The sequence below is a fragment of the Lepus europaeus genome, chromosome 4 (genome assembly GCF_033115175.1).
Source record: "Lepus europaeus isolate LE1 chromosome 4, mLepTim1.pri, whole genome shotgun sequence".
In the NCBI taxonomy this organism is placed as follows: domain Eukaryota; kingdom Metazoa; phylum Chordata; class Mammalia; order Lagomorpha; family Leporidae; genus Lepus; species Lepus europaeus.
In genome coordinates this window covers 51,089,117-51,111,538 of record NC_084830.1, presented here as the reverse complement: position 1 = coordinate 51,111,538, position 22,422 = coordinate 51,089,117, and the positions used below count along the sequence as shown (strand labels likewise).

The 22,422-nt window shown below is 37.8% G+C and overlaps 1 protein-coding gene across 5 annotated transcripts in view; it reads right to left on the bottom strand.

Annotated features, from left to right (window-relative positions):
• RUNX1T1 (RUNX1 partner transcriptional co-repressor 1) overlaps window positions 1–22,422 on the bottom strand; it is a 151,239-nt gene that overhangs the window by 5,874 nt on the left and 122,943 nt on the right. For all 5 annotated transcript variants that reach the window (XM_062188269.1, XM_062188268.1, XM_062188270.1 and 2 more), the window contains 2 exons: window positions 17,139–17,207; window positions 12,098–12,288 (listed from right to left, as the gene is read on the bottom strand). In XM_062188269.1, coding sequence (XP_062044253.1) covers window positions 12,098–12,288; window positions 17,139–17,207 — 260 coding nt within the window. The remainder of the gene's footprint in view (window positions 1–12,097; window positions 12,289–17,138; window positions 17,208–22,422) is intronic.

Genomic DNA, 22,422 nt, shown 5'->3' with positions numbered 1-22,422 from the left:
TTCACAGAGACGTGAATAACCGTGTGGCTGGCGCACCCTTCAAAGCAGTGAGGTATGACACTCAGAGCGAAGCTTGCTTCCCTGAGGGTTAGGCTTTTAGAATACTGCCAGCTGGGTCCTGGAACAAACTCAGCAAATAAGCAATATTCCTAAATTACATCAGAAAATCCCAATTAGAGAACAGAGACCCAAATCCAAAACAATATTTTAAGGAAATTAAACATCTAATCTGAGTCAAGTGGCTTCTTTAGGAAATACCCTAGTGTGAGTCCTATCCGCTTTTGGCAGAGACGCATTTTGGCAGACACGAGGGTGGTAACTGCCCAGTACGCAAGGGCTCCTTCAGATTGAAATCAGATGTATGCAGCATTCTCAATTTAAACTGATTAAACACACAGACTAAACCAGGTAATTACAAATGCATGTGCTGGGGAGTGGAAAGAGGAGACAGAATGGGGACTTCTTTATTTTTTAAAGTGTTTTCAAAGATGGGAACAATTTTACAAATAAAAAAGTGGAATTGTGCCAAATGCAGAAACAGATGTTTTGGATCGTGAAGCTGCTGGGAATTGAGCCTTCTTGCCTAGCACTGCCTGGTTCTGATCCAGGATTTAAGGGCTCTGGCTAGTTTTACCTCTAGTTCCACTCTGAGATTGTTCGATCCTGTTCATTTACCACCCACCACTGGGACACAAACAACCTTCAGCTGTAGGAAGGTACAACACAGAGCAATTTAAATCATCAGGTAGGGAAAAAGTCTACTTATTTTTATTGCTCTTGACACTGTATTGCAATGAACATGTAGGGAACTTAGGGCATATTCAACAAAACACTCCAAAGTGCATATTCCTTTTTAAAATCTCATTAAGAAACAACCAAAGCAATTTCTATGAATGTATTCCTGTCGGATGGCTCCAGTGAACTTCCTGTTGACTAACGCTATCTGCAAGGCTCCTATCTGACCAGAGGCACTCAGTCCCTGAACAGCCACAATTCCAGGGTGGGTGGAAGGCGCAGGATTTTGAGAATACTCTAATTTGGGTCATTTTGAGCTTTCTGCCATTCACCAAGGTGAACAATGTAAACTGTTCCAACACCCAGGAGTATATCATAAGGGCAGGAATAAAAGTGGCCAACAGCTTCATCAATTTAACATTTTTCAATTTACACTTTCATACTCAGGCTAGTGATTCTTGCTACTTTGTTTTTGTTTTTTAAAGTAGCAGCGCATCTCTTCAGGTCTCTCAGGAGTGATGTTAGTGACTGAAAGTACCACAAGGGTGTGGAAGGCGCACAAACACCCTTTCATAGTAAATTTCATTGCCAAAGTTCATGACACTTTATAGCCTTTCCTTATTTGTGAAAACATTATTCCCGTTTTAGCATAAAAATATTTTCCTCCCTATCTAAGAAATGAAAACAAGCCAATTGACCAAAGTTAGGCTGTGACTCAGATGAAGAATCTGAGGCTGAAAACAAACCTCCCCTTTGCTAGCTACACTAAACACAAGGCTATATAAGGAAGAAGAGCTGATGGAGCATAGTTTTTAAGTGCCAAAGCTGTGTATCACAGATTTTTGACACTTTGGTTCATATCAGCCATTCTACCTGTCTCTAACAGGGAAGAACATCCATTTTTAAAAATTCTTTATGTTCTTCTTTTAGATACACAGAGAATGGTCTTTCTATCCTACTGACAAAATATATCTTTTTTGGTACTTACTGTTGAAAATTCTTTTTCCAAGAAACAAATATTTTCTCCTGAATTACCTTAAGTTTTTCCAGGTCTTACACACTTAGAATTCTCTGGAAATCCTTGCACAAAATTGATGCTTAATAGATTTAAGTAGAATAATTATTATTATAGCTCCCCAAATGTAAAGAACTCTACTCTACTGAAGATAACACGTGAGGCCGGCGCTGTGAAGCAGCATCCCATCTGGGCACCCGTTTAAGTCCCGACTGCTCTATTTCTGATCCCGCTCCCTAATGATGGCCTGTGGAAAGCAGCAGAAGATGGCCCAGGTGTTTGGCCCCCTGTAGCCATGAGGAAGAAGCTTTTGGTTCCTGGCTTTAGATGAGCCCACCTCCGGCTGTTGTGGCCATTTGGGGGAGTGAACCAACAGATGGAAGATCTCTCTCTGACTCTGTCTCTATCTCTATCTCTTTCTGTAACGCTACATTTCAAATAAAAAAATCTTTAAAAAAAAAAACCACGCTGACTTAAATTCACACTAAGAACACATCTAATACTTGCATTGCGCTGGACAGTTTAAAGCCACTTTCACATAAGCTTTCCAGCTTAGGAGTCTGAAATCCCCAAACTAAGTAACTTTCATGGTAAAATATTTGCCCAAAGTCACAAAGATATGAAATGATATACACGAGGTTCCATTCAACCAGGCGTCTGGACTGCAAGTCAAATACTCTTCCCAAAATGCCACACTTGTTCAAACCAGACCTTTTCTTAGATTCCGTTGTGGTAAAGACAGGTTAGAAGCATATTTAACTCCTGAAATTGGACAGAGGTTGCACCAGGAAGTTGGAGACACCCTTTAAGACTAGGTGTCATGGTGCATGATGGAAATGGAACAGGCTTTTAGAGTCAGGATGATCTGAGTTTTGTTTCCAACTATATCACTTAGTGACTTCAGAACCACAGGTAAGTGACTTAGCCTCTTAGAGCAACAATACCTGTAAAGCAGAAATGGGAACTGAAGAATTCTTTAGGATTATGTCAGTGCTAGGTACAGTGGCTGATGTTGAACAGGAACTAATGCCATCTCCATGTTGTGGCACTGACTGGAAGGAAAAGAGAGTAGACAGAATCCTTGCTCCAGACCCTGCCTCTCACAACCTTTAGAATTAGGAAGTCCATGGCTCTGTCCAAATTAAGTCCTTTACCCACAGGCATTGACAGCTACAGGGAAAGAACATTAACTTACTTCCGCTTATGCTTCATTAGTGACTAAAGACTTATTCTCCATTCTCACCACTGCTGGCCACTTCCCCATTCCTCTTTTTAAAGTCTCTTTGTTGAAATGCCCTCTAATTTTGGTTTCCAAGAAACTACACTTCTCTTCCTCTTCTGTTTATTCATGCCCCTCTAAATATTTGGCAAGGGAGGGAGATGGGGAAGCTGGCATTAAAAAAAATCTTTTTCCTTCCTACACTTAGATTTTCCTTCTCAGATCTCATGGTTTCAACTATCAGCTGTTAAGACAATGACTCTCAAATCTGTTCCTCTGACGCCATCTCCTTCCTGAGCTCTGCTCTCTTCCTTTCCACTGCCGGTTTGTGAGAAGCTCCAGTAGGATGTTTCTTAAAGTCAGTATCTCCTAAACACAGCCCTGGTGCCTCTCCCTTTAGTCACGGTTAACACTCAGGCCCAAGACTTCGTCATTTTATTGCCCCTGAAGCCATCTAGCATCAAACCTCTCAGACGTTAAGTTCCATGGTTTCTTTTCTTTCCTGTAGAGTCTCCTGTAGTCCCCCATAGCCCTTTTTGTTAGAATCAATTCTTAACTGGTTTTTCTTCTTTTTCTCTTACTCCATTATGTGGGCACATTGTTCATCTGTAAGATGGCTTATTTTTATAAGATACTTTTGCTCATCTCATCTGCACCTCTCGAGTCACTTCACAAATTAGGCCACATAAACATTACTCCAGGTTTGTGTATCAGAAAACCAGAGCTCCAAGAGGTACATAATTCAAGGTCATTCTAAGTCCAGTGCTCTGTCCACTATATGATGAACATCTACGGAAAGGAAAAGGCAGCCTTTTAATTGATTAAACAAGAGAAAGTCTTATTTTAACAGAGCACAGTATCTCATGTCCCAAGAATTCCAAATTCATCTGGGAATCAACTAGCTGTTCGGATTGTGAGGCTGTTCACAGGACCCACGCTGTGTGGGCCCTGTGTAGTAACTATGTTCTATTGAGTCTACACAGATAGCATTTCCATGCTTTGGACCATATTGCCTAGAATCCAGCGGGGATCGATGCACTAATTCTAGAAGAACTTAGTGAAGATGAATCTCTCAGAGTGACTTACACTTTCAGGGCTAAGCAGGCTCTGGTAATACAAAGTATAAAGGTTTGATCAGTGTTTCTGCTTAAGTACCACAAAACTGCCCAACTTTGATATAACTAGATAGTTCGGCACCTATGGAAGAATAATAAATGAGGCAATTTTTATCTGGGGAAAAATCACTTTGGTGTCTTTAATCTTGGAACTATTAGAATAGGATGATTATTTATTATGTTTCCATGCTCAATTCCAACTACTTGCTTCAATCACCTAAACTAGAATAAGTTGTGGATCTCAAAGAAGAACCACAGAAGTTTCTTGGAAAATAGTCTCAATTGGTAATGTTCATAATAAAATTATATATGGCCATAGGTATAAAATAAAAATGAATATGGCAAATATAAAGGTGTAAGATGATTGGATTCAGTGAATTTCTTTTCCAATTTATGTTATACTGCCATTACTTTCTCCATGAAATATATGATGTTTGGTAACCAGAAAGCACAGGAATATGTTGTTGTCATTGCTGTACCAAATCCACTGTCACCCTCTTAGTATAATTATTGTCTATAAACCCTAATAAAGTTAGAAAACTAGGTAGACATAGTCTGAAAGAAAGCTATTAAGGAAATGGATACTCAAGTATTCAATTGGAGAGGAAAATTCCCACTACTTCTATGTGTCTATTGAAAAGATAGCCTGAGAATCTTGTACCCTGAGCTAAGGATCAGCTCATATCTACTGTGAGACACTGAGTAAGTGGCCTAATCCCTTTAAGATTTAGCTTCCTTGCTGTAAACTAAGAAAACAGCACTCTCTTCTACTCTGTCAGAGCTGATATGGGAAGTAAATGGACCAAACTATTGAAAATACTTTGTACCATTCTGGTATAGGGCTAACCACTCATTTTAGGTCTTATTTGTTCTCTGGCAAAATAACTTCCATGCAACATCCAAAAACTTCGCTGGGCAACAGTTCCCAAGTGCCTGGGACAGGCCTAGTACACAGGGCTGATCCATCCCAGCAAGAGCTTCCTCATTTACTTGGGAAAGTACCCTAGTCTGGATGATAATATGATCCCCTATAAACAAAACCCATGCTTATTCACTCCTGCTTCCAAGCTTCTTCCTGCCCAATCAAGTGCTTTCAATTCTTCTGAAGGTTTTGCATTCTTTCTGTCCAACCTTTCACAGAAACACTGGTATTTTGAAGCAGAATAGGCATTTCATTTGGGGCAAATGGGCTTTACTGTACACATGGAAAAACTGAGGTAGAAGGAGGAAGATTGGGGCATAGCAGGTTAAGCCTCCACCTGAGACACAACATCCTATGTAGGTGCTGGTTAGAGACTCAGCTGTTCTACTTCCAACCCAGCTCCCTGCTAATGCACCTGGGAAAGCAGTGAAAGATGGCCCAAGTGCTTGGGCCCCTGTACCACGTAGAGGCCTGGAAGAAGCTCTGGGCTCCTAGTTTTGGCTTGGCCTAACCCTGGGAAGTGAACCAGCAGATGGAAAATCTCTCTCTCTCTCTCTCTCTCTCTCTCTCTCTCCCCCCTCTCTCCTCTCTGTAACTCTGCCTTTCAAATAAATCTTAAAAAAAAAAAAAAAGAAAAAGAAATAATGAAATAAAGAGGAAAGTTAAATTCAGAAGCTACAGAAAGAATTCTAAGATATTGGTATTTAACACAAATAGCTCAGAAGAAACATCGACACCCAAGCTGGCCTGGGAACTCTGGCCTTCTTTTTCTGCTTCTTTTTTTTTCTTTTTAACATTTATTTTTATTTATTTGAAAGGCATAGTTACAGACACAGAGAAGGAGAAAGATACAGAGAGAGATCTTCGATCTGCAGGTTCACTCCCCAAATGGCCTCAAAGGCCAGGGCTGGGCCAGGCAGGAGCCAGGAGCCTTTTCCAGGTCTCCTATGGGGCTGCAGGGTTCCAAGCCCTTGGCCATCCTCCTCTGCTTTCCCAGGAAATCATCAGGGAGCTGGATAGGAAGTGGAGCAGCTGGGACTCGAACTGTCACCCACATGGGATGCTGGAGCTTTAACCTGCTGAGCCACAGTGCTGGCCCCCAACTCAGGCCTTATAATTATAAAGTGGCTGTTCCTTTTAAAAAGGGAGAAACAGATAATAATTTATGTATTTATAGTATCTGGATATAATTTTTAGACTTGGATTAAATAGATTATACATGATCTAGGTATGAGATGGGTAGACGTCTACAACAGGAGATAGCTTCAAGTGAAGACAGAAAAAGAGGGAAACAAATGTTGATTCAGTCAAAAATTTAGCATATGTGGTCATCAAGGACAGGGTGAATTATGAGTAGGTAACAATGCATGTCATCATAGCTCCCAAAACACTACAAATTAAAATACTGACATGGAAAAGTTACTTTAAGTAACCTTGTATGGTAATCAAATAATATTCCTTAAGAAGAAATGGAGACTATTCTTAATCCCTTAAGAGTAACATGTGTTGTTTTCTTCATTTGCAAGTAGGAGAGCTGAGTCTTGGAGGGGTTCGAGTACTTATTCAGTAAAATGAATCATCCAAAGGTCCCTGTGACGTAACAGAGCAGGGCCCAGAATTCAGGTCTTCTGAGTCTTCTCCTTGGATTCTCTCTGCCATACCTGGCTGTGAACTATGCCAGCAAAAGATGATCTAGCAACCATCCTCACCCAATCAGCTTCTTCCTTAGCTCTCTCCTGAGCTTTGCGGTTCCTTTAATATGGCAGCACGCTGCAACCTGGATGATCTTTCCAAAGCACTCATCTGTCTCCGGGCTATCTAGCTTCCACAGTCTGGCAAGACCTCTCTTCCCTCTTTCCTCTTTTTCCCTGCACATAGCATCAGCCCTGACAGCTCACAGGCTGAGGAAGTAGCCATAAGACAACAGGGAGGAGTGGAGGAAGGTTGCTGACCATTTCCTGACCATTCTTAAATATCAGAAGAAAAAAACCATTTTACCAGAAGTTACAAGTTCATGCTAAACTGCATTATCATTGTTATTCAGGTTAAGTATCCCTTATTAGAAATGCCTGTGAACAGAATGCTTCCAATTTAGATTTTTATTTTGATTTTGTAATATTTTCATATTTATACATATATATAAAAGATAATTGGGGATGGCACCCAAGTCAATACACAAAATTCATGTTTCATATACACGTTAAACATATATAGATAATCTTATAGAATTTTTAATAACTGGGTAGGAAACAAATTTCATGGTGTGGAATTTTCCACTTGTAGTCTCTATATCTGCACTCAGGAAATTGCTTTTTGGAGAATTTTGGGTTTTAGATTTTCAGCCTAGCTATGCTCAACCTGTAATTTAGTTATCTGACTCCTTTAGTAAATGGCAAGCAATGTGAAGCAGGGATTGCAAAACCCCCAGTGCCAGCACTGTCCCTGACACAGAATAGGAGCTCCATACTTTGTTGTTGAAAGGATAAATTAATAAATGGATGTTAGTATTGTGGAGCTTTATCTACTAAGTAACAAACTTCCCTGGGTCTGTTACAAATACGATCTTTTTAAAGAATGCCCACTAATTTCTGAATACAATTTTAAAATCAATGGCTGTTACATTTAATGGAATGCATATTTTTTCAACCAATTACCATGGTGGCCAGATCTTTTATTTTTTCTGAGATTAATAATAATTCATAAAATGAGGCAGGTGTCTGTATGGTGTTTAAGATGCCTCTTGAGATGCCTGAATTCCATATCAGAGTGCATTGTTCCAGTCATGGCTTCTCCACTTCCAATTCAGCTTCATGCTAATACATACCCTGGGAGGCAGTACATGGTGGCTCAAGTACCTGGATCCCTGCCAGCCATGTGGGAGCCTTGGATGGAGTTCTTGGCTCCCAGCTGAGACCTGGCCCAGCCATAGCTCTTGTGGGCATTTGGGGAGTGAGCCAGCAGATGGGAGATTGATCTCTCTCCCTCTGCCTTTCAAATAAAATGAAAATAAAATAACAATTCATAAATGTCTAAGCACAATGCTACATGGGACTTGAGGTCAAATGGTTAATATCCAAAAAACTTCCTGAATGTAAAAACACAGGTGAGAATTCTGACCGTCGTGGTAGATCATCTGGGTCACAAGATCCTGACCTAACAGATGCCACCACCCCAGGGACAAACTATGGTGGGAGTTGGATGAGAGAGCTCCATCTTGGCCAAAGGAAGCCAAGACTGCTTTGGGGTGGTCCATGTAAGGGCTCAGAGACGATCCTAGACTTGAAGTGCCTTGCAAGCCTCACTGTTTAGGCGACCTTTAACAGGCTGTTTCTGTTAAAAGGGGTACATTCCTCAGTGTGAGGAAAGAACAAGGCACATTGGCTTCAACGTTGGGTCTTGAGTTTGAGGAACAAAAACAGAATTTACCTACAAATTCAAGGTAACCAGTGGGCCAAAGGTATGGCTCAACTGAACCCACCGATAGGCACTTAAATTATTCTTGAACACTGTTAACCCTCAAGAATTAACATTCACTTAGAGTTGGTAAAATAGATTAACCCTTAACTTCTTTCCCTAGTCCCTGGTCAAACCACTTTTACAGTATATGTGTGCAGACTTAGGTGCAAGGCCAGAGAAGTGTGATCTTTATTCAAATGAAATCTGTCTTCCATTTTTCACTCTCCTTTTCTCATGAAATTTATTTACATTTTTGGAGAAAAGTAGTGTAACATGTTGAGAGATGGTTTCTCCTTAGTTCTTAAAAGCAATCTTTCAATTTAAAAGGAAGAAAGTTAAGAAACCAGACTGGGGCTGGCATTGTGGCATATAATGGATTAAGCTGCTTGTGATGCCCTATCACATATATAGGGACTGGTTCATGTCCTGGCTGCTCCACTTCAATCCAGGGCCCTGCTAATGCATCTGGGAAAGCAGTGGAAGATGGTCCAACTCCTTGGGCGCCCTGCACCCATGTAGGACAGCTAGATGAAGATCCTGGCTTTGGCCTGGCCCAGCCCAGCAGTTGTGGTCATTTGGGGGGTGAATCAGCAAGTGGAAGCTCTCTCTCTGTCTCTCTTTCTCTCTGTCTCTCCTGCTTTCTCTGTAAATCCGCCTTTCACACAAATACAAATAAATCTTAAAGAAAAAACAGACTTAAGTTGCCATTATTTGCATCCAAAAATTACCCAAATGAGCCTTATAAAAAGATTTTTATTTCACTGACCATGAAACAATAAAATGACTGCCAGCATGCTGTGAGTCCCAGTTAGAATTTGTGACTTCCTAACTGTATAACTTTAACAAAATGAGTTTCCTTGCCTGTGACATGAAAAATGGTCATGTGTCAAGGTTCTAGCTACTGTATGAGACTCTCTCTCATCTTGTATCATAAGGCCAAACTTTTAGAGGTTCAGTAGCTTTTACAAAAAGTACAGGTATTAATAATCACAACTGAAACCAGAAATCAAAGTTGGCCCTCTGAATTCCAAAGCCTTTCTCCTAGCATAACCTGCTTTATAATTACTGACTTTGAGCTTTATTCAGTGTCAGTGGGCAGGGATTCACTGCTTGGGATTTCCACATCTCATATCACAGTCTCTGGTTTCAAGTCCCAGCTCTGCTTCCATTCTGACTTCCTGTTAATCCACATCCCAGAGGCAACAGATGATGACCTCAGTAATTAGGTGCCTGCCATTCACATGGGAGATTCAGATGGAGTCCCAGGCTCCTGGCTTCAGCCTGCCCCAACCCTAGCTGTGACCAGCATTTGGGGAGTGAACCAACAGAAGATCTCTACCTCCCCCCTCCCTCCCCCCCACCCCCCTTCCTCCCTCCCTTACTCTTTTCCTCTCACTTTCCAGTAAAATACATTAAAAGTCTAAAAAAAAATTTAGTGAGAATGCGTCAGTGAAGATAAAGGGAGTGATATATTAAAAATCAGTTCTTAGATATCCAAAAAGAAGGAAAGAAAACAATGACTACAGATCATTCGCAAGCAAGATAATCATATCTAATGCATATCACAGCTACCATGTTTTTATAATGTGAGATACTGGTTTCAAGATTATATATCTTTCTGGACAGGTTTTAAGAATAAAGACATAGCACCTACAGACACTAAAGAGATACCATATGTTATTGCCCCAAACAAAAAGTCAATTCACAATTTCTTCCTAGATATTTGTCTTTAGAATGTAATGACCTACAACATACTCTTAACACAGCGCTTCAAAATGCTCCTGTGAAAGTGATAATGTTTTAAGAATAACAAGTGTGCTTCACCAGGTTACTAACTTATACAAGTTCTCTTCAAAAGAGACTAATATATTTTTAAAAAAACTTTAAAAACACAAAATACATATATATCTTAGCTGCATGAAGCCAATATAATTGACTTTATGTCTAGTTTCATTGGACAATGGAAAAGCCAGCAGTTAAAGGGTAGATAAACTTCCCTTTGTCCCTCTTTTCCTGAGAAACTTTCAAATGTTGAAAATCAATTCCTTTTGTCCCCTTGTTATTCATCTGTTACACATTAGGCAGAAACTCTGGGCATCCAGTGAGTCCCGCAGGGTCTTTCATCTACAGAAAAGCCTGGTATAAATTAAATACTTACTCTCCTTCACAAATGATAGATATGTATTATAGTAGGCCATTGATTCGTCAGTTCATGCTTTTGCAAGTTCAGTTTGTGAGACTAGCTAATTGTAGTCTTTTACCTGAAGTGATCTTAGGATTGAAGATGAGGATGCTGTATTAATTAATGTGGAGCATTACTGTGTTGCACTGATATATGCAGGGAGTTCAAAAAGTTTATGGAAACTAGAATGAAAAAAAGCTCATTTTGGTACAAAAAAAATCTTGAAATCCAGGCATTTAAAAAGGTGTTCAAATATTTCATAGAAATACATATTAAGAAAAAACTACTGATGGATTTCAAAATTTATGCACCAAAATATGTTTTTATATTAATTTCATTTTTCTTGAACTTTTCCCAAGTACCTTCATATTTTAATGAGTATTCTGTTAGGGGCCAGGGCAGTGGTACAGTGGGTTAAGCCTCCATCTGCAGTATCAGCATCCCATATGGGTGCCTGTTTAAGACCAGGCTGCTCCACTTCTAATCCAGCTCCCTACTAACGTGCCTGGGAAAGCAGCAGAAGATGACCCAATCGCTTGGGCCCCCGCACCCAAGTGGGAGACCTGGATGAAACTCCTGGCTTCGGATCATCCCAGCTCTTGCTGTTGTAGCCCTCTGGGTAGTGAACCAGCCCTGACCATTGCAGCCATTTGGGGAATGAGCCAGCAGATGGAAGACCCCTCTCTCTCTCTTTCTCTCTCTGTGTAACTGTCTTTCAAATAAACAAAAACCAAAATTTTTTAAAAAAAGTATTCTGTTAGATATAGTGTTTTAGTTACTTCCCAGTTCCTTGAGTCACGTAGGCTACTTGAGAGTACATGCGTTTATGTGTGGGGATGATTACGCTGGAATAATGTTAAAAATATTACCTCTGACAGCACTTTTATGTTATGAAATGACCATCATAATAGTTATGACAAAAAATGTTGAAATACAGACTTACACAAGGTATCTTGGAAACAGTTGATGGAGAAAACACTGCTTTAGCATTGGCTTTTAAGACCAATAGCTAAGGAAGTAGTTTTGATCCTAGGCACACAATATGTCTTGGGAAACTACAGAATACACAACATATCCCTATTAAATCTCTTCTATTAAAAGAAAGCCACACACATGCCAGCAGGCACACGCACACACACACACACCCCAAGTTTTACGTCTCAAAATAGTGCTAGGAACTTAAAAAGAGTTTCGTACTAACCTGTTATTAACCAAACATATTAAAAATCCTTTAAGTCAAGGAGATTTTCCTTTAGTTCTTTAATAAAGAAACAAAAAGTAAGCTGTTCTTGGTCAACTCCATGAGTGCCTCAATTTTTCTAATTTTTTTCCCTAAGATTTGTTGTCTAAAGCCCAATATCTGCTATTATCTGTGATCGCCTGGAATCCAAAACGAATACTCTCATCTCTGAAAGTTTTCCTCTTCCTCTGGAAGCTCCCGCAAACGCCTCACCTCACTCGAGTCCTCCTGCTGATTGATAACCGCCAGGGCGTCCTCCGCGGCCTGCCGCTTGGCCTCGGCCACCGTGCGCTCCATCTTGGCTCGCTCAGTGGTGATCATGTCGTGGGCTTTCCGTTCCGCCTCCGACACAGCCTTCTGCAGCTCGGTCATCGCCTGGCGCTTCACCTCATTGACAGCCTCCTCTGTGTGCCAATCAGGCCAAACAAGACAAGAGGACATCTCGCAGTGAGCAAAGCAGCTGGGGTTCTGATTGCTTGTCAATAGAATTCTATACAACCGGCATAGATTCGATACAACCTCATCCAAATGATTGGACAGTCCAACCAGCAGATCTTCGAGGTTCATTTGGGATAACACAGGATGAGAATTTTTCTATGGCTTATACTTCTGAAAATATTTCCGAAACTCTGCTATCTGAACCCCAACTTTTCAGCCTTCAATAATGATTCTAAGACCAGACTAAGCAGCGAAACACCCATGAGAAACTGACACATCGAGACAGCTGCTTTTCCTGGCCCCGTGTGCAAAAATAAATACAGGAAATCAAATGGGTAAAGTATTCAGGAAGAAGGAATGGAACTGTTTAGACATTTCCACATACATAAATACAAATCATTATTTAGCTGGTTAAAAAAAAATACAACAGAGAGAAGGCAACCCAGATAGCAACTGAGTTAATATATACCTCCTAAGCAATTCTCTGAAGTCATTTCCTGAGTAATACGCCTGCATGCCTTTATGGACTAACTGACAGAGATCTTTCAAAATCGTCTTCTGACTTCCAGATTTTAAACTGCAGGCCATTTATGTCGTCCAATGTATACAATGGTTTTGCATAACCAACTGTTGCACTAGACCAACATAACTGAATCACACCACACTGGCCAAAGCATTCATTCAGGCCTAACAGCAAATCTGCAAGGTGTCAAATTAGCTCTTTGTTTTTGGCTGCAGATAGGGGGCAAAGATTCAACTAATGTTCAAGGTAAGATTGACAAGTAAAACAAGTAATTTCCATTTTAAAAAATTAACTGTTCTAATTAACAAGGGAAAATATCCTCCCCCTGAATTAGTTTATCTAATTTTCATCTTTATTCAAAGCAAAATGACAATGATTAATTGAAAATTTAATAAGCAGTAATTATTAACTTGGCAAACCTAGTACCAATTAACACTCTATTAAAACTAATTATGACATGTTTCATTCAAGTGTTTGCACTTAATTGTTTCACCCACTTAAAAAGCACCTTAATTAAATGTTCGGTTTAATTAAAAACATAGATTCCTAATAAAAATGTTTTACTGTAGATTAAAAATGTAAGGGACGCAAGTCCTTCTATGATTTCTTAAATTTCTATGGTTTGTGTCACACATCCAGAGCCTATGACTTGGGGATCATCAGGAGCACTCCCCTGGTAATTAGCTGTCATGGCTTTTGTAGCCTCCGTCATTTCCGATGAACATGGATCTGCAATTAACGGCTGCTAGGTTTTCTAAACTACAATTTAAGGGAAAGATTAAACTGGAAATATTAAGCAGACTATGTGACGCCTCCGTTAGGTGCTTAAAGGCAAGTATTTAAAATCTGGAAGGAATCAGATATTGCAGACTGGGCTCACAGCACCTTCAGGAGGAGGTGAAAAGATGCCTTTGCTGCCCTCTCAGAAATGACTGGGGCACCAGGGAAGTGCTGCCCTCCGCACCATACAGCCGGGGTCTAATTCCATTTGAATATTCAAGGTGAATTAAAATTCTATCTAAGTGGTAATACAGGACAATAATTTTTGCTTACGATCAAAGCTGTAGCTTGACTAATTGTATATGCAAATCAGGCAATTTATATTTAAATTATGCATTCCTATTCTAATCCCACAGGCATATACAGATCAGCACAGAGAATTGGTAGGACATTTGCAAGGTGCTTGAATATTTATTACCAACTGCAAACATTCTCTGATCCTTTGAAAAGAAATATAGTGAAGAAAACATTCAGTCGTGATTTTTAAAACCATCTTTATGTTAGATTTTTTTAGTTTTATAAAGACCTGTTGTAATTTTTGAGTGCATTTGATGCCTTCGTTGTAGCTTTTGAAAATACTACTTTTACAAGACTGATGTGGCCTTCAGTGTCTGTTAGGTCTCTAATCTTTAAAAATGTGTACTGTTATATTATTGGAACATATTATTGACTAGAGTGAAAAATTTACATAGGGTCTGTAGATGAAATAATACTGTTGTATCAGTGTTAATTCCCTGGTTTTGCTGACTGTACTGTGGTTATGTAAAAATGTCCTGGTTCTCAGAAAAGCCACATACTAAAACACTTAGGGAAAAGGGACATCGTGTTTATAACTTACTCTGAAATAGTTAAAGATATCAAGAAAGAAAAGGAGGGAAGAACAGAGAAAAAAGAAAAGGAAGGTATTAAATAAATACTATAAAATAGGGGGAATAGTGAATGGCATGAGGGAATTTTTATACTATTTTTTGCTAATTTTCTGCAAGTTTGAAATTATTTTAAAGTAAAATGATGCAAAAAATGACTTGATGTACTTTCAGGCACAGGATATACTTTTTGCAATTATGATTTTTCTGTGGAAAAAGCATGCAAATTTTGAGAGTTCTGCACCTTTGGTATTTGTCACATGCTTTCAACTTTATGTATTTATTTTTGGTCATAAAGCTAATGTGTAATACTTTCATTACAAAGGTGTACTTCACAGATTTTTTACCTTAAAAAATAAAGAGTGCCCACAGCCAATTTTAGAATGTTAGAAAATAAACTTTCAAACTGAAACAAACTGAGTATATATGTCACACTCTGCCCTTGGTGTTTTCTTCATGCTGGGTGCCTTAACACTGCAGACACCAGCAATGCCTTTTAAGAAGCCTAGAGAGACACATATTATAAGTAGTTACTGAAGATTTCCAGGCAAAATTGCAACCTGTACTTTAGGAATATAACATATTCCTTAGAATCTAGCATTCATCCAAAGAAAACTATTCCCAACTTGATCAGCATCACTACCAAGTCATATTTTAGAATGAAGACCTAATAAAGGTGATGGACACATCTAAAAAATAGTTCAAACATTAGTCTGGTAATGTTTAACCCTTCATAGAGAGTGTCCCTAGATACAACACAAACATGTATTATTCTTTTTTACTCCCTAAGTCCCCATACCTAAAGTAAATCCAGAATTAGATTAAAAAACCTGCAAGACAGCGAAGAAAAATAATGGTGGATTCAATAGATTACAACACGCCAAGTAGAAAGAAAAAACACACAACTGAGTAAGTGGAAAATACATAGTGCAGTTTTGAATCTGCTTCCAATTGCTTACCACTTATGGTAGGACTTCCTTTGTGCATAGCTATTCAAGTTGACTTTCCAACTAAGGTGGTATATTCAGAAAAAAATCTGCTCTCACTGAATAGCAGTCAAACAAAGACTTGAGCAGATAATAGCACAGAAGGAATTTGGATTACACAAGACCTTCCTGTCAATTTTTCTTTAAGAACTACCAAGAATTTAACTTAAATACACATAAGTAAGGGAAATGCAGAGAAAGACTCTCTCTTCAACATATAAAGTCAGATTTTTGCTGTCCCAAATGACAAGTCTGTACCTCTTCCTGGAATAAGTTGCACTGGCAGCTTAAAACAGGGGACAAAAATGGTCAGGAGGAGGATGAAGTACCTCCTTTTCAGTCAGTAGCACCCAGCATATTTGTAACAGTTTGGAAACATCACACGGCTTCTATCATAAACCTGCTAATACTGGATAGCCGAGCAACATACATATTTTAACTTTTAAGGTGAATGGATCTATCTGATTTACACACATTGGTCATGCAAGAGAGCCTTCTGGTTTTTAATCTAAACTACTAAACCTAAGATACTATCAGATTTTGAAACTCACTGTCACTCAGAAAAACAGATATTTCTTGGAAAAAAATCTATAAAAATACTCGGATAAGATACAAATGGCCAGCGATTCAGCATGTTGCATAGAACTACAAACACAGCTGCATCAAATCAAAAGTCAAAGAGAAATAAATCTTTTGTGGAAAAAACAACAAAAAAGCATTCCCTTGACTCTTTGATTAGTGTTGCCCGCCCTATACACATTTGATTATTTGCAGAAACAGCGTTTCCTTATTTCACAACTCGAACACACACACTATTTTAACAGTTGGAGTTACAGCAGCTTGAAGCCACGCTATATCTTTCATGTCAACTTTATTTCTTTGAAACAGTCTAATGCTTTATCTCCTGAGTTGGTTTTTATACAGGTTTTTGCTCAGCTGGCGTTCCACCAAGATTAAGAAGATTGGAACTTCTTAAATCCAATAACAAGCTGATGGGTCATCGGGAACTTTAAATCTCCAAAATGAAGAGCAATAGCTCTCCATGGAAAGTAGTGTATCTGGAAAATAAAACTAGACGTTTAGCAACTTTGTCATTTAACTTAAAAAGTAATTTAGCTCTGAGCACTGAATATCAATTAGCACAGAATAATAATTTTAAAAGTTAATTGTAATCAAGAAATTCTTTGAGAGGCTTAACAGGTCAACAAGATTAGATGTGATTTTTTTGTTGTTGTTGAGAAAGTAGAGGACAAGGCTGAAGTGTGCATTTTAATTCCAAAACATGTTCTCAATCAAATAAAAATCGCACACGTACCAAGACCTCCTATACCAAATTTCAGCCTGAAGCCCTGAAAAAATGGAGGTTCAGCCCCCGAAAAATGGAGGTTCAACATCGAAATAATGCCAGCTTCTCGATTATCATGCGGCTAGCAGATGCTGCTAAAATCAAAACGATTTCATGTCTAATCAGGCCTGGCTTAAGCATATTAATCAGAGTTTTTTCTGGTTTTGTTTTGTGGGGTTGTTTTGTTTTGGCTGTTGTTGTTGTTGTTGTTGTTGTTGTTCGCAGTGAAGTCCTCTCTTGTCATTCCTCACATCACTGCATTCACAACTGCACACAGCTGCCAGACACTAAACTCGTGTTTTTAAACAATTCTTACCAGCTTTCTTCCAGATCTCCTCTGGCACGTATCCAGACGCAGGCCTGTGAAGGAATTCCCGATGCGCATCTAGGAAGAGGAGACAGGAGGAGTTATGAGCACGCTTTTGTCATTACACACAGCGGAAGGCAGCAATACCTATTCTCTTGGCTTTTCTGCAGAAACATGATTTTTAAGGGCTGAACGTTCACTTCTGGAAAACACACAAAAATAGTAAGGCTAATCATCAGAGCCCAAGGAAAACAGAAGGTCATTTGTCTAAATGCCTTGCATGCTCAGAGCCAAAGTGACTTTAAATATTTCATTATACAGTACAATGTTTGGGAACACTGTTCCCAGGGCTCTCTCACTCTGGGAATTTCTATGGCTATTTTACTTTGTTAAAGAAAATAAATTGTATTTGGTATTTTCCTTTCCAGAGTCAAATTAGCAGTTAGAAAATCAAATGTTTAGGCAATGTAATTTCCACAGAGCTCTGATTTTACCATGTTTCAATAAGTAGTGAGCCCTCCTCTTTGGCTAACCAGTTCTCACAGTCTGTCCCTGGTGACTTGATACTGCTATCTCCCACATCCCACTCCGCTCTGTGAAGAAAGGTGTATGAGCATCTCAGCCTCACTGGATTGCTGGACTGTCATATTCCTATGACAGCCCCTGAGTATATAAATAAATTTGTTTTTTCCTTTTTCATAAAAAAACTGAACATTAAAATTTCTCATAAATAAATTTCTCATAAATTGACATAGGTGGAAGCAGAGATTCACTGACAATCAGTAGAATTAGTATGTACTTTCCAGAAAAGCAAATGAAGATCCACTTTGAATTTAATACTGTACTCATTATGCTTGTCAGATTTTAAAAGTTTGAGAAAACAACTAATAATAAAGTTGATATAGGAATATTAACTTTCAAAGTAACATGTTCATGGAAATGAGATGAAGCATTTTATACTTTCAGATATAATTGAAAAGAAAATCATGCAGTTGTCTATTGCTAAAATATTTAAGCTGTCACGTGTGAAGCTGGTATCCCAAATAGGCATGCCAGTTCAAGTCCCAGCTACTCTGCTCCAGTTCAGCTTTTTGCTAATGTAGCTGCAGAGACAGCAAAGGATGGCCCAACTACTTGGGCCTCTGCCACCCACATAGGAGACCTGAATGGAGTTCTGGCTTCTGGCTTCATCCTGGTCCAGAAATAGCTGCTGCAGGTATTTGGCAAGTGAACCAGAGGATGGATGATCATTCCCCTCTCCCACCCCCAGCTCTCCCTCTCTGTGTTGTTCTACCTTTCAAATAAATAAATAAATCTTTAAAAAATAAAATATGCACTGCATGTCTGCCATATTGGACAAAAGCCTACATATTTAGAAGTTACAGGGAAGAAATTATTTTGTCCCTTATGAAATATAATAATCATTTAATCCATGATAAATACTGAGTAAAATTAAAATTTTCTCTACATGAACAAGAAATGCCAAATAGTAGAGTGATTTTTTAAATAATTCTTTAATGACATATTGAAAGCTGAAGAAATTCAGCTATCTTTTTTTTAGCACTACAGAATACCAAATTTAAGAAACTAAAATATATTTACTTAAATGTATACCATTGCATTTTAATACTTCAAATGCATTTGAATGCTTTGAATCCTTGTAGAATGTAGAGATTATCAGATGGACAGAACAATAGTTTTGCCCAACTATGCTGAATTAACAAAAGCTTATAGTACACATTGGTGAAGGATACGTGAAAACTTGCTGTATTCTCTTTGTAATGTTTCTTTAAATCTAAAATAATTTCAAATATAAAAAGTTTATTTTTAAAAGGTTATACTGCGATCTTTTGATTATATAATAGTCAAATGGATTGGAAATAGCCATACAGTCTCCTGAGCACACTCATTTCTATAAAATACATGACAAAACCAAAATGCTTGCATGAAGTAACTCTCATTCTTAAAACAAAGACAGCTAGATAAAACTGTGTGGTGCACATATTACTTAAAGGAAATGTGATATAGCTAATTAGATTTTTTAAGATTACCTTCCATGCCACTCTAACTATTTCCAGAAGAAATAAAGAAAATGCAATCAAGTTGACATTTAACCTGTGGTACAGTGAAACAGACAGACTTACTTATGACAACTTTCAAAGAATTTTTAAGGAAAGAAGACTTTGATTTAAGAATAATTTATTGCATAAAAACAGATTTGCAAACTCTTGAGGCTGAAAAACATGCTTTCTCCAATGTAGAATTTCTTTTTCATATATTGGTTTAAAAAGACAGCAATAGTTTGATAAAAAATAATTTTTGATAAATGGCCAATCATTACTATAAGGAACAGATCTAAAGGCAGAAGACAGTTCTAGAGCCCAGTGGAGCTGAATCTTGGCTTTGCCAACTATAGGACATGCAATGTCAGGCAAATTAGTTTCTCCATGTCTCAGTTATCCCATCCATAAGTGAGATCAATACTCTAATTGGGGACCACTGAGGATTGAAGTAGGTGCTATCTATTACATGCTTAACAGGGCACATCCTAAACTCTCTTTTTTGACATTACTTGAAATTATCCTGATTATTCTTATCGTCATTATTATTTCAATAGGCTGTTAGGTAAGAATGGATATATATATGCTTATTTTATTACAAATAATAAGGTGAAAAAATACTTTAAACTTATTTTTGCTAGTACTTAACTCCAAACCACACACAACTATTGGAAAAGCTTGTATACATCAACATGTACTAAGTAATTTTTTATTTCCAGGAATCATGTCAGAGAGATAGAAGTTAATTCTATAGTTAACATTCACTGTTTTTGTCCTTCATATCAAAGTCCTCAAATTTCTTAAATGATATTTTTATATATCTTAAACTTCATGAATTGCTTATAGCCAAAAAAGATACTGAAATATTAACATATAGTGTTTAATTCTTCCAATTTTCATGTCTTTATAGTATCTTTAAGGTTATTTATATCACACTGGAGAGTTTTGCAATGTTTCATCTTGGCTACATCTCCCTAAATTTCTCAATGCCACAATGACTTATCCATATGGAACCAAACTCTAACTTCCATGGAAACCTAACAGAAATACCAAAGCCAATCAGGATAAACAATTTTTCAACCCTAACCTAATTTCTAAAACATTTCCTCAAAATATCAGATTTTAAAGGCAGCTAATTATGCAGATATATTTCACAATATCCTCTCAAGTTCTAAGTTGTTGTGCCCTTGCTAAACATCACATGCAGCAACAGAAAGAATATTGACGATCAGTAGACGTAGTCCTCAGAAATCAACTCAATACTCTGATAAATATTACTTTAATGGCCAGAGAAACCAAATGATCAATATATTTAATATCTCTTCTTCTGATTAAGCAGAATCAGTATTGGAATCTTTATAGGCAAGGTTGAGTTTAAAAAACAAATTGTGAGGTTGATCAATATTAGAACAAGGGCCAATGTGTCTCTTTGGACTTTACTGCTATAGAACATTAATATAGATAAATCTATGTAAAACACCTTAAGATTCTAAGGCTCAGATTCTAAAGAAGCTGATTTTTAACCTGTAACTCTCAACTATCTATAAAATGTAAAAAGCTATAAAAATAATTGCAAAATGTACTAGAAGAAATAGAGATAGAAGAACTCAAATGAGAAGTGTCTTAATATGTAAAACATACATATGTATGCAACAACTGAAAGTAAGAAAAATCATGGAAAAGTCCATTTAAATTAAGGTTAGCTTGTTTGGGGATGCAAGTTGCTTAGAGGTGAGAGAGGAAGAAAAGAGGAGACTCCTGAAAATCATGCATTTCTATAAAGAGAAGATACCAAGTCAAAGAGAGAGAAAATATCACAAGAAATGTGAAAGAACAGAAAGAGCAATCAATGATGGAAGATGCACTACACTTACGACAGAATGGAGACCATTGGATACTAGATACAGCAAGGGCCGCCATCAAAAAACATGAAGGGATGAGTTGACAGCCTTTGGAGAACCAATGTGACCTCATATGACCCCGGACAGCAATGCTCAAAGGTAGGCAGCACCTAGGTATGGCCTTTATCCTGTAGTGGGCAGAATGAGGCTGTGATCATGAAAACATCTAGTAGTGAAACCATTAAAAGGAAGGAGATGTGAAGTGATTTAATCTTAACAAATGCCACTTACTTTAAGAATAGTAAATTCAGAAATCCTCATGCTATGGTTTAGAAGTCCAAACACAAAAAAAAACTATCACTTGCTTTAGGATTTCCATCTTTTATAATAAAGCTACCTAATGCTCCAGGAGGTAACCATCTCCACTGCCTATTAAAGGATAGACATATTTTACTGATAGCCACTCTTTTTTTAACCCAAGATAACAAAATAAAGCAGTCTTTTACAATGCAGTAGACATTTGCATTATGAAGTCAGCTGGATGGTTGTGAGCTGAATTTCATGATGTGATTTTAAAGCAATCAATATAAGTGTATAAAACTGCAAACGTTTATATGCAGATATAATCTGAATAACCTGCTTATGGGTTCTTATATTGTGATATAAGAAAACTATTTTCCATAACTTTATATATGAATTAGGGCCCTAAAGGTAAAAAGATTTACTGTATTGAAGAAAGAATTTTTTTCTCATCTATTAAATAAAGAAGGCACCTAAAAGTTACTTTTCGGAACATGTAAAAATCCACTATCATTTTACGTTCTTGGATGCCAGGCAAGAACTCCAGTAGTTTTATTTACCACTACCGCTATTTCTTACAGGGTTTCTGAGATTCCACATTAGTAATAACAGATAATACTTATATCTACTGTGTGTCAGATACTATTTCATATATTTTACACCTATTAACTCATTTAGTATACACAGAAATGCCTTTGAAAAATATATTATTAATGTCTCCATTTTACAAATGTGGAAACTGAGGTCAAGATTTGTGAGTTTCCAAAGATCACAGAACTGGTATAGAGAGGAACCAGGAATCTAAATTCAAACAGTCTGCAGATTCTGTGCTTTTAACCTTCATTCAACTTTAGAGAACAATGAAAAATTCTACAATTCAACCATATAACAATCATAAAATTTGCCAGGTAGAGGAATTTTAAAATAGTAATTCACCCATCAACTCACCACCACCAAACTCCTGAATTACAAAGCTTTTTATGAAGGATCGGCTTGGTTTATCAATATACTTAAAATGAACTTCTGCATTTCTCCCTCTGGCAAAAGCTAAACCCCTATCAAACTATGTATTAAATACCCTATTTTCACAAT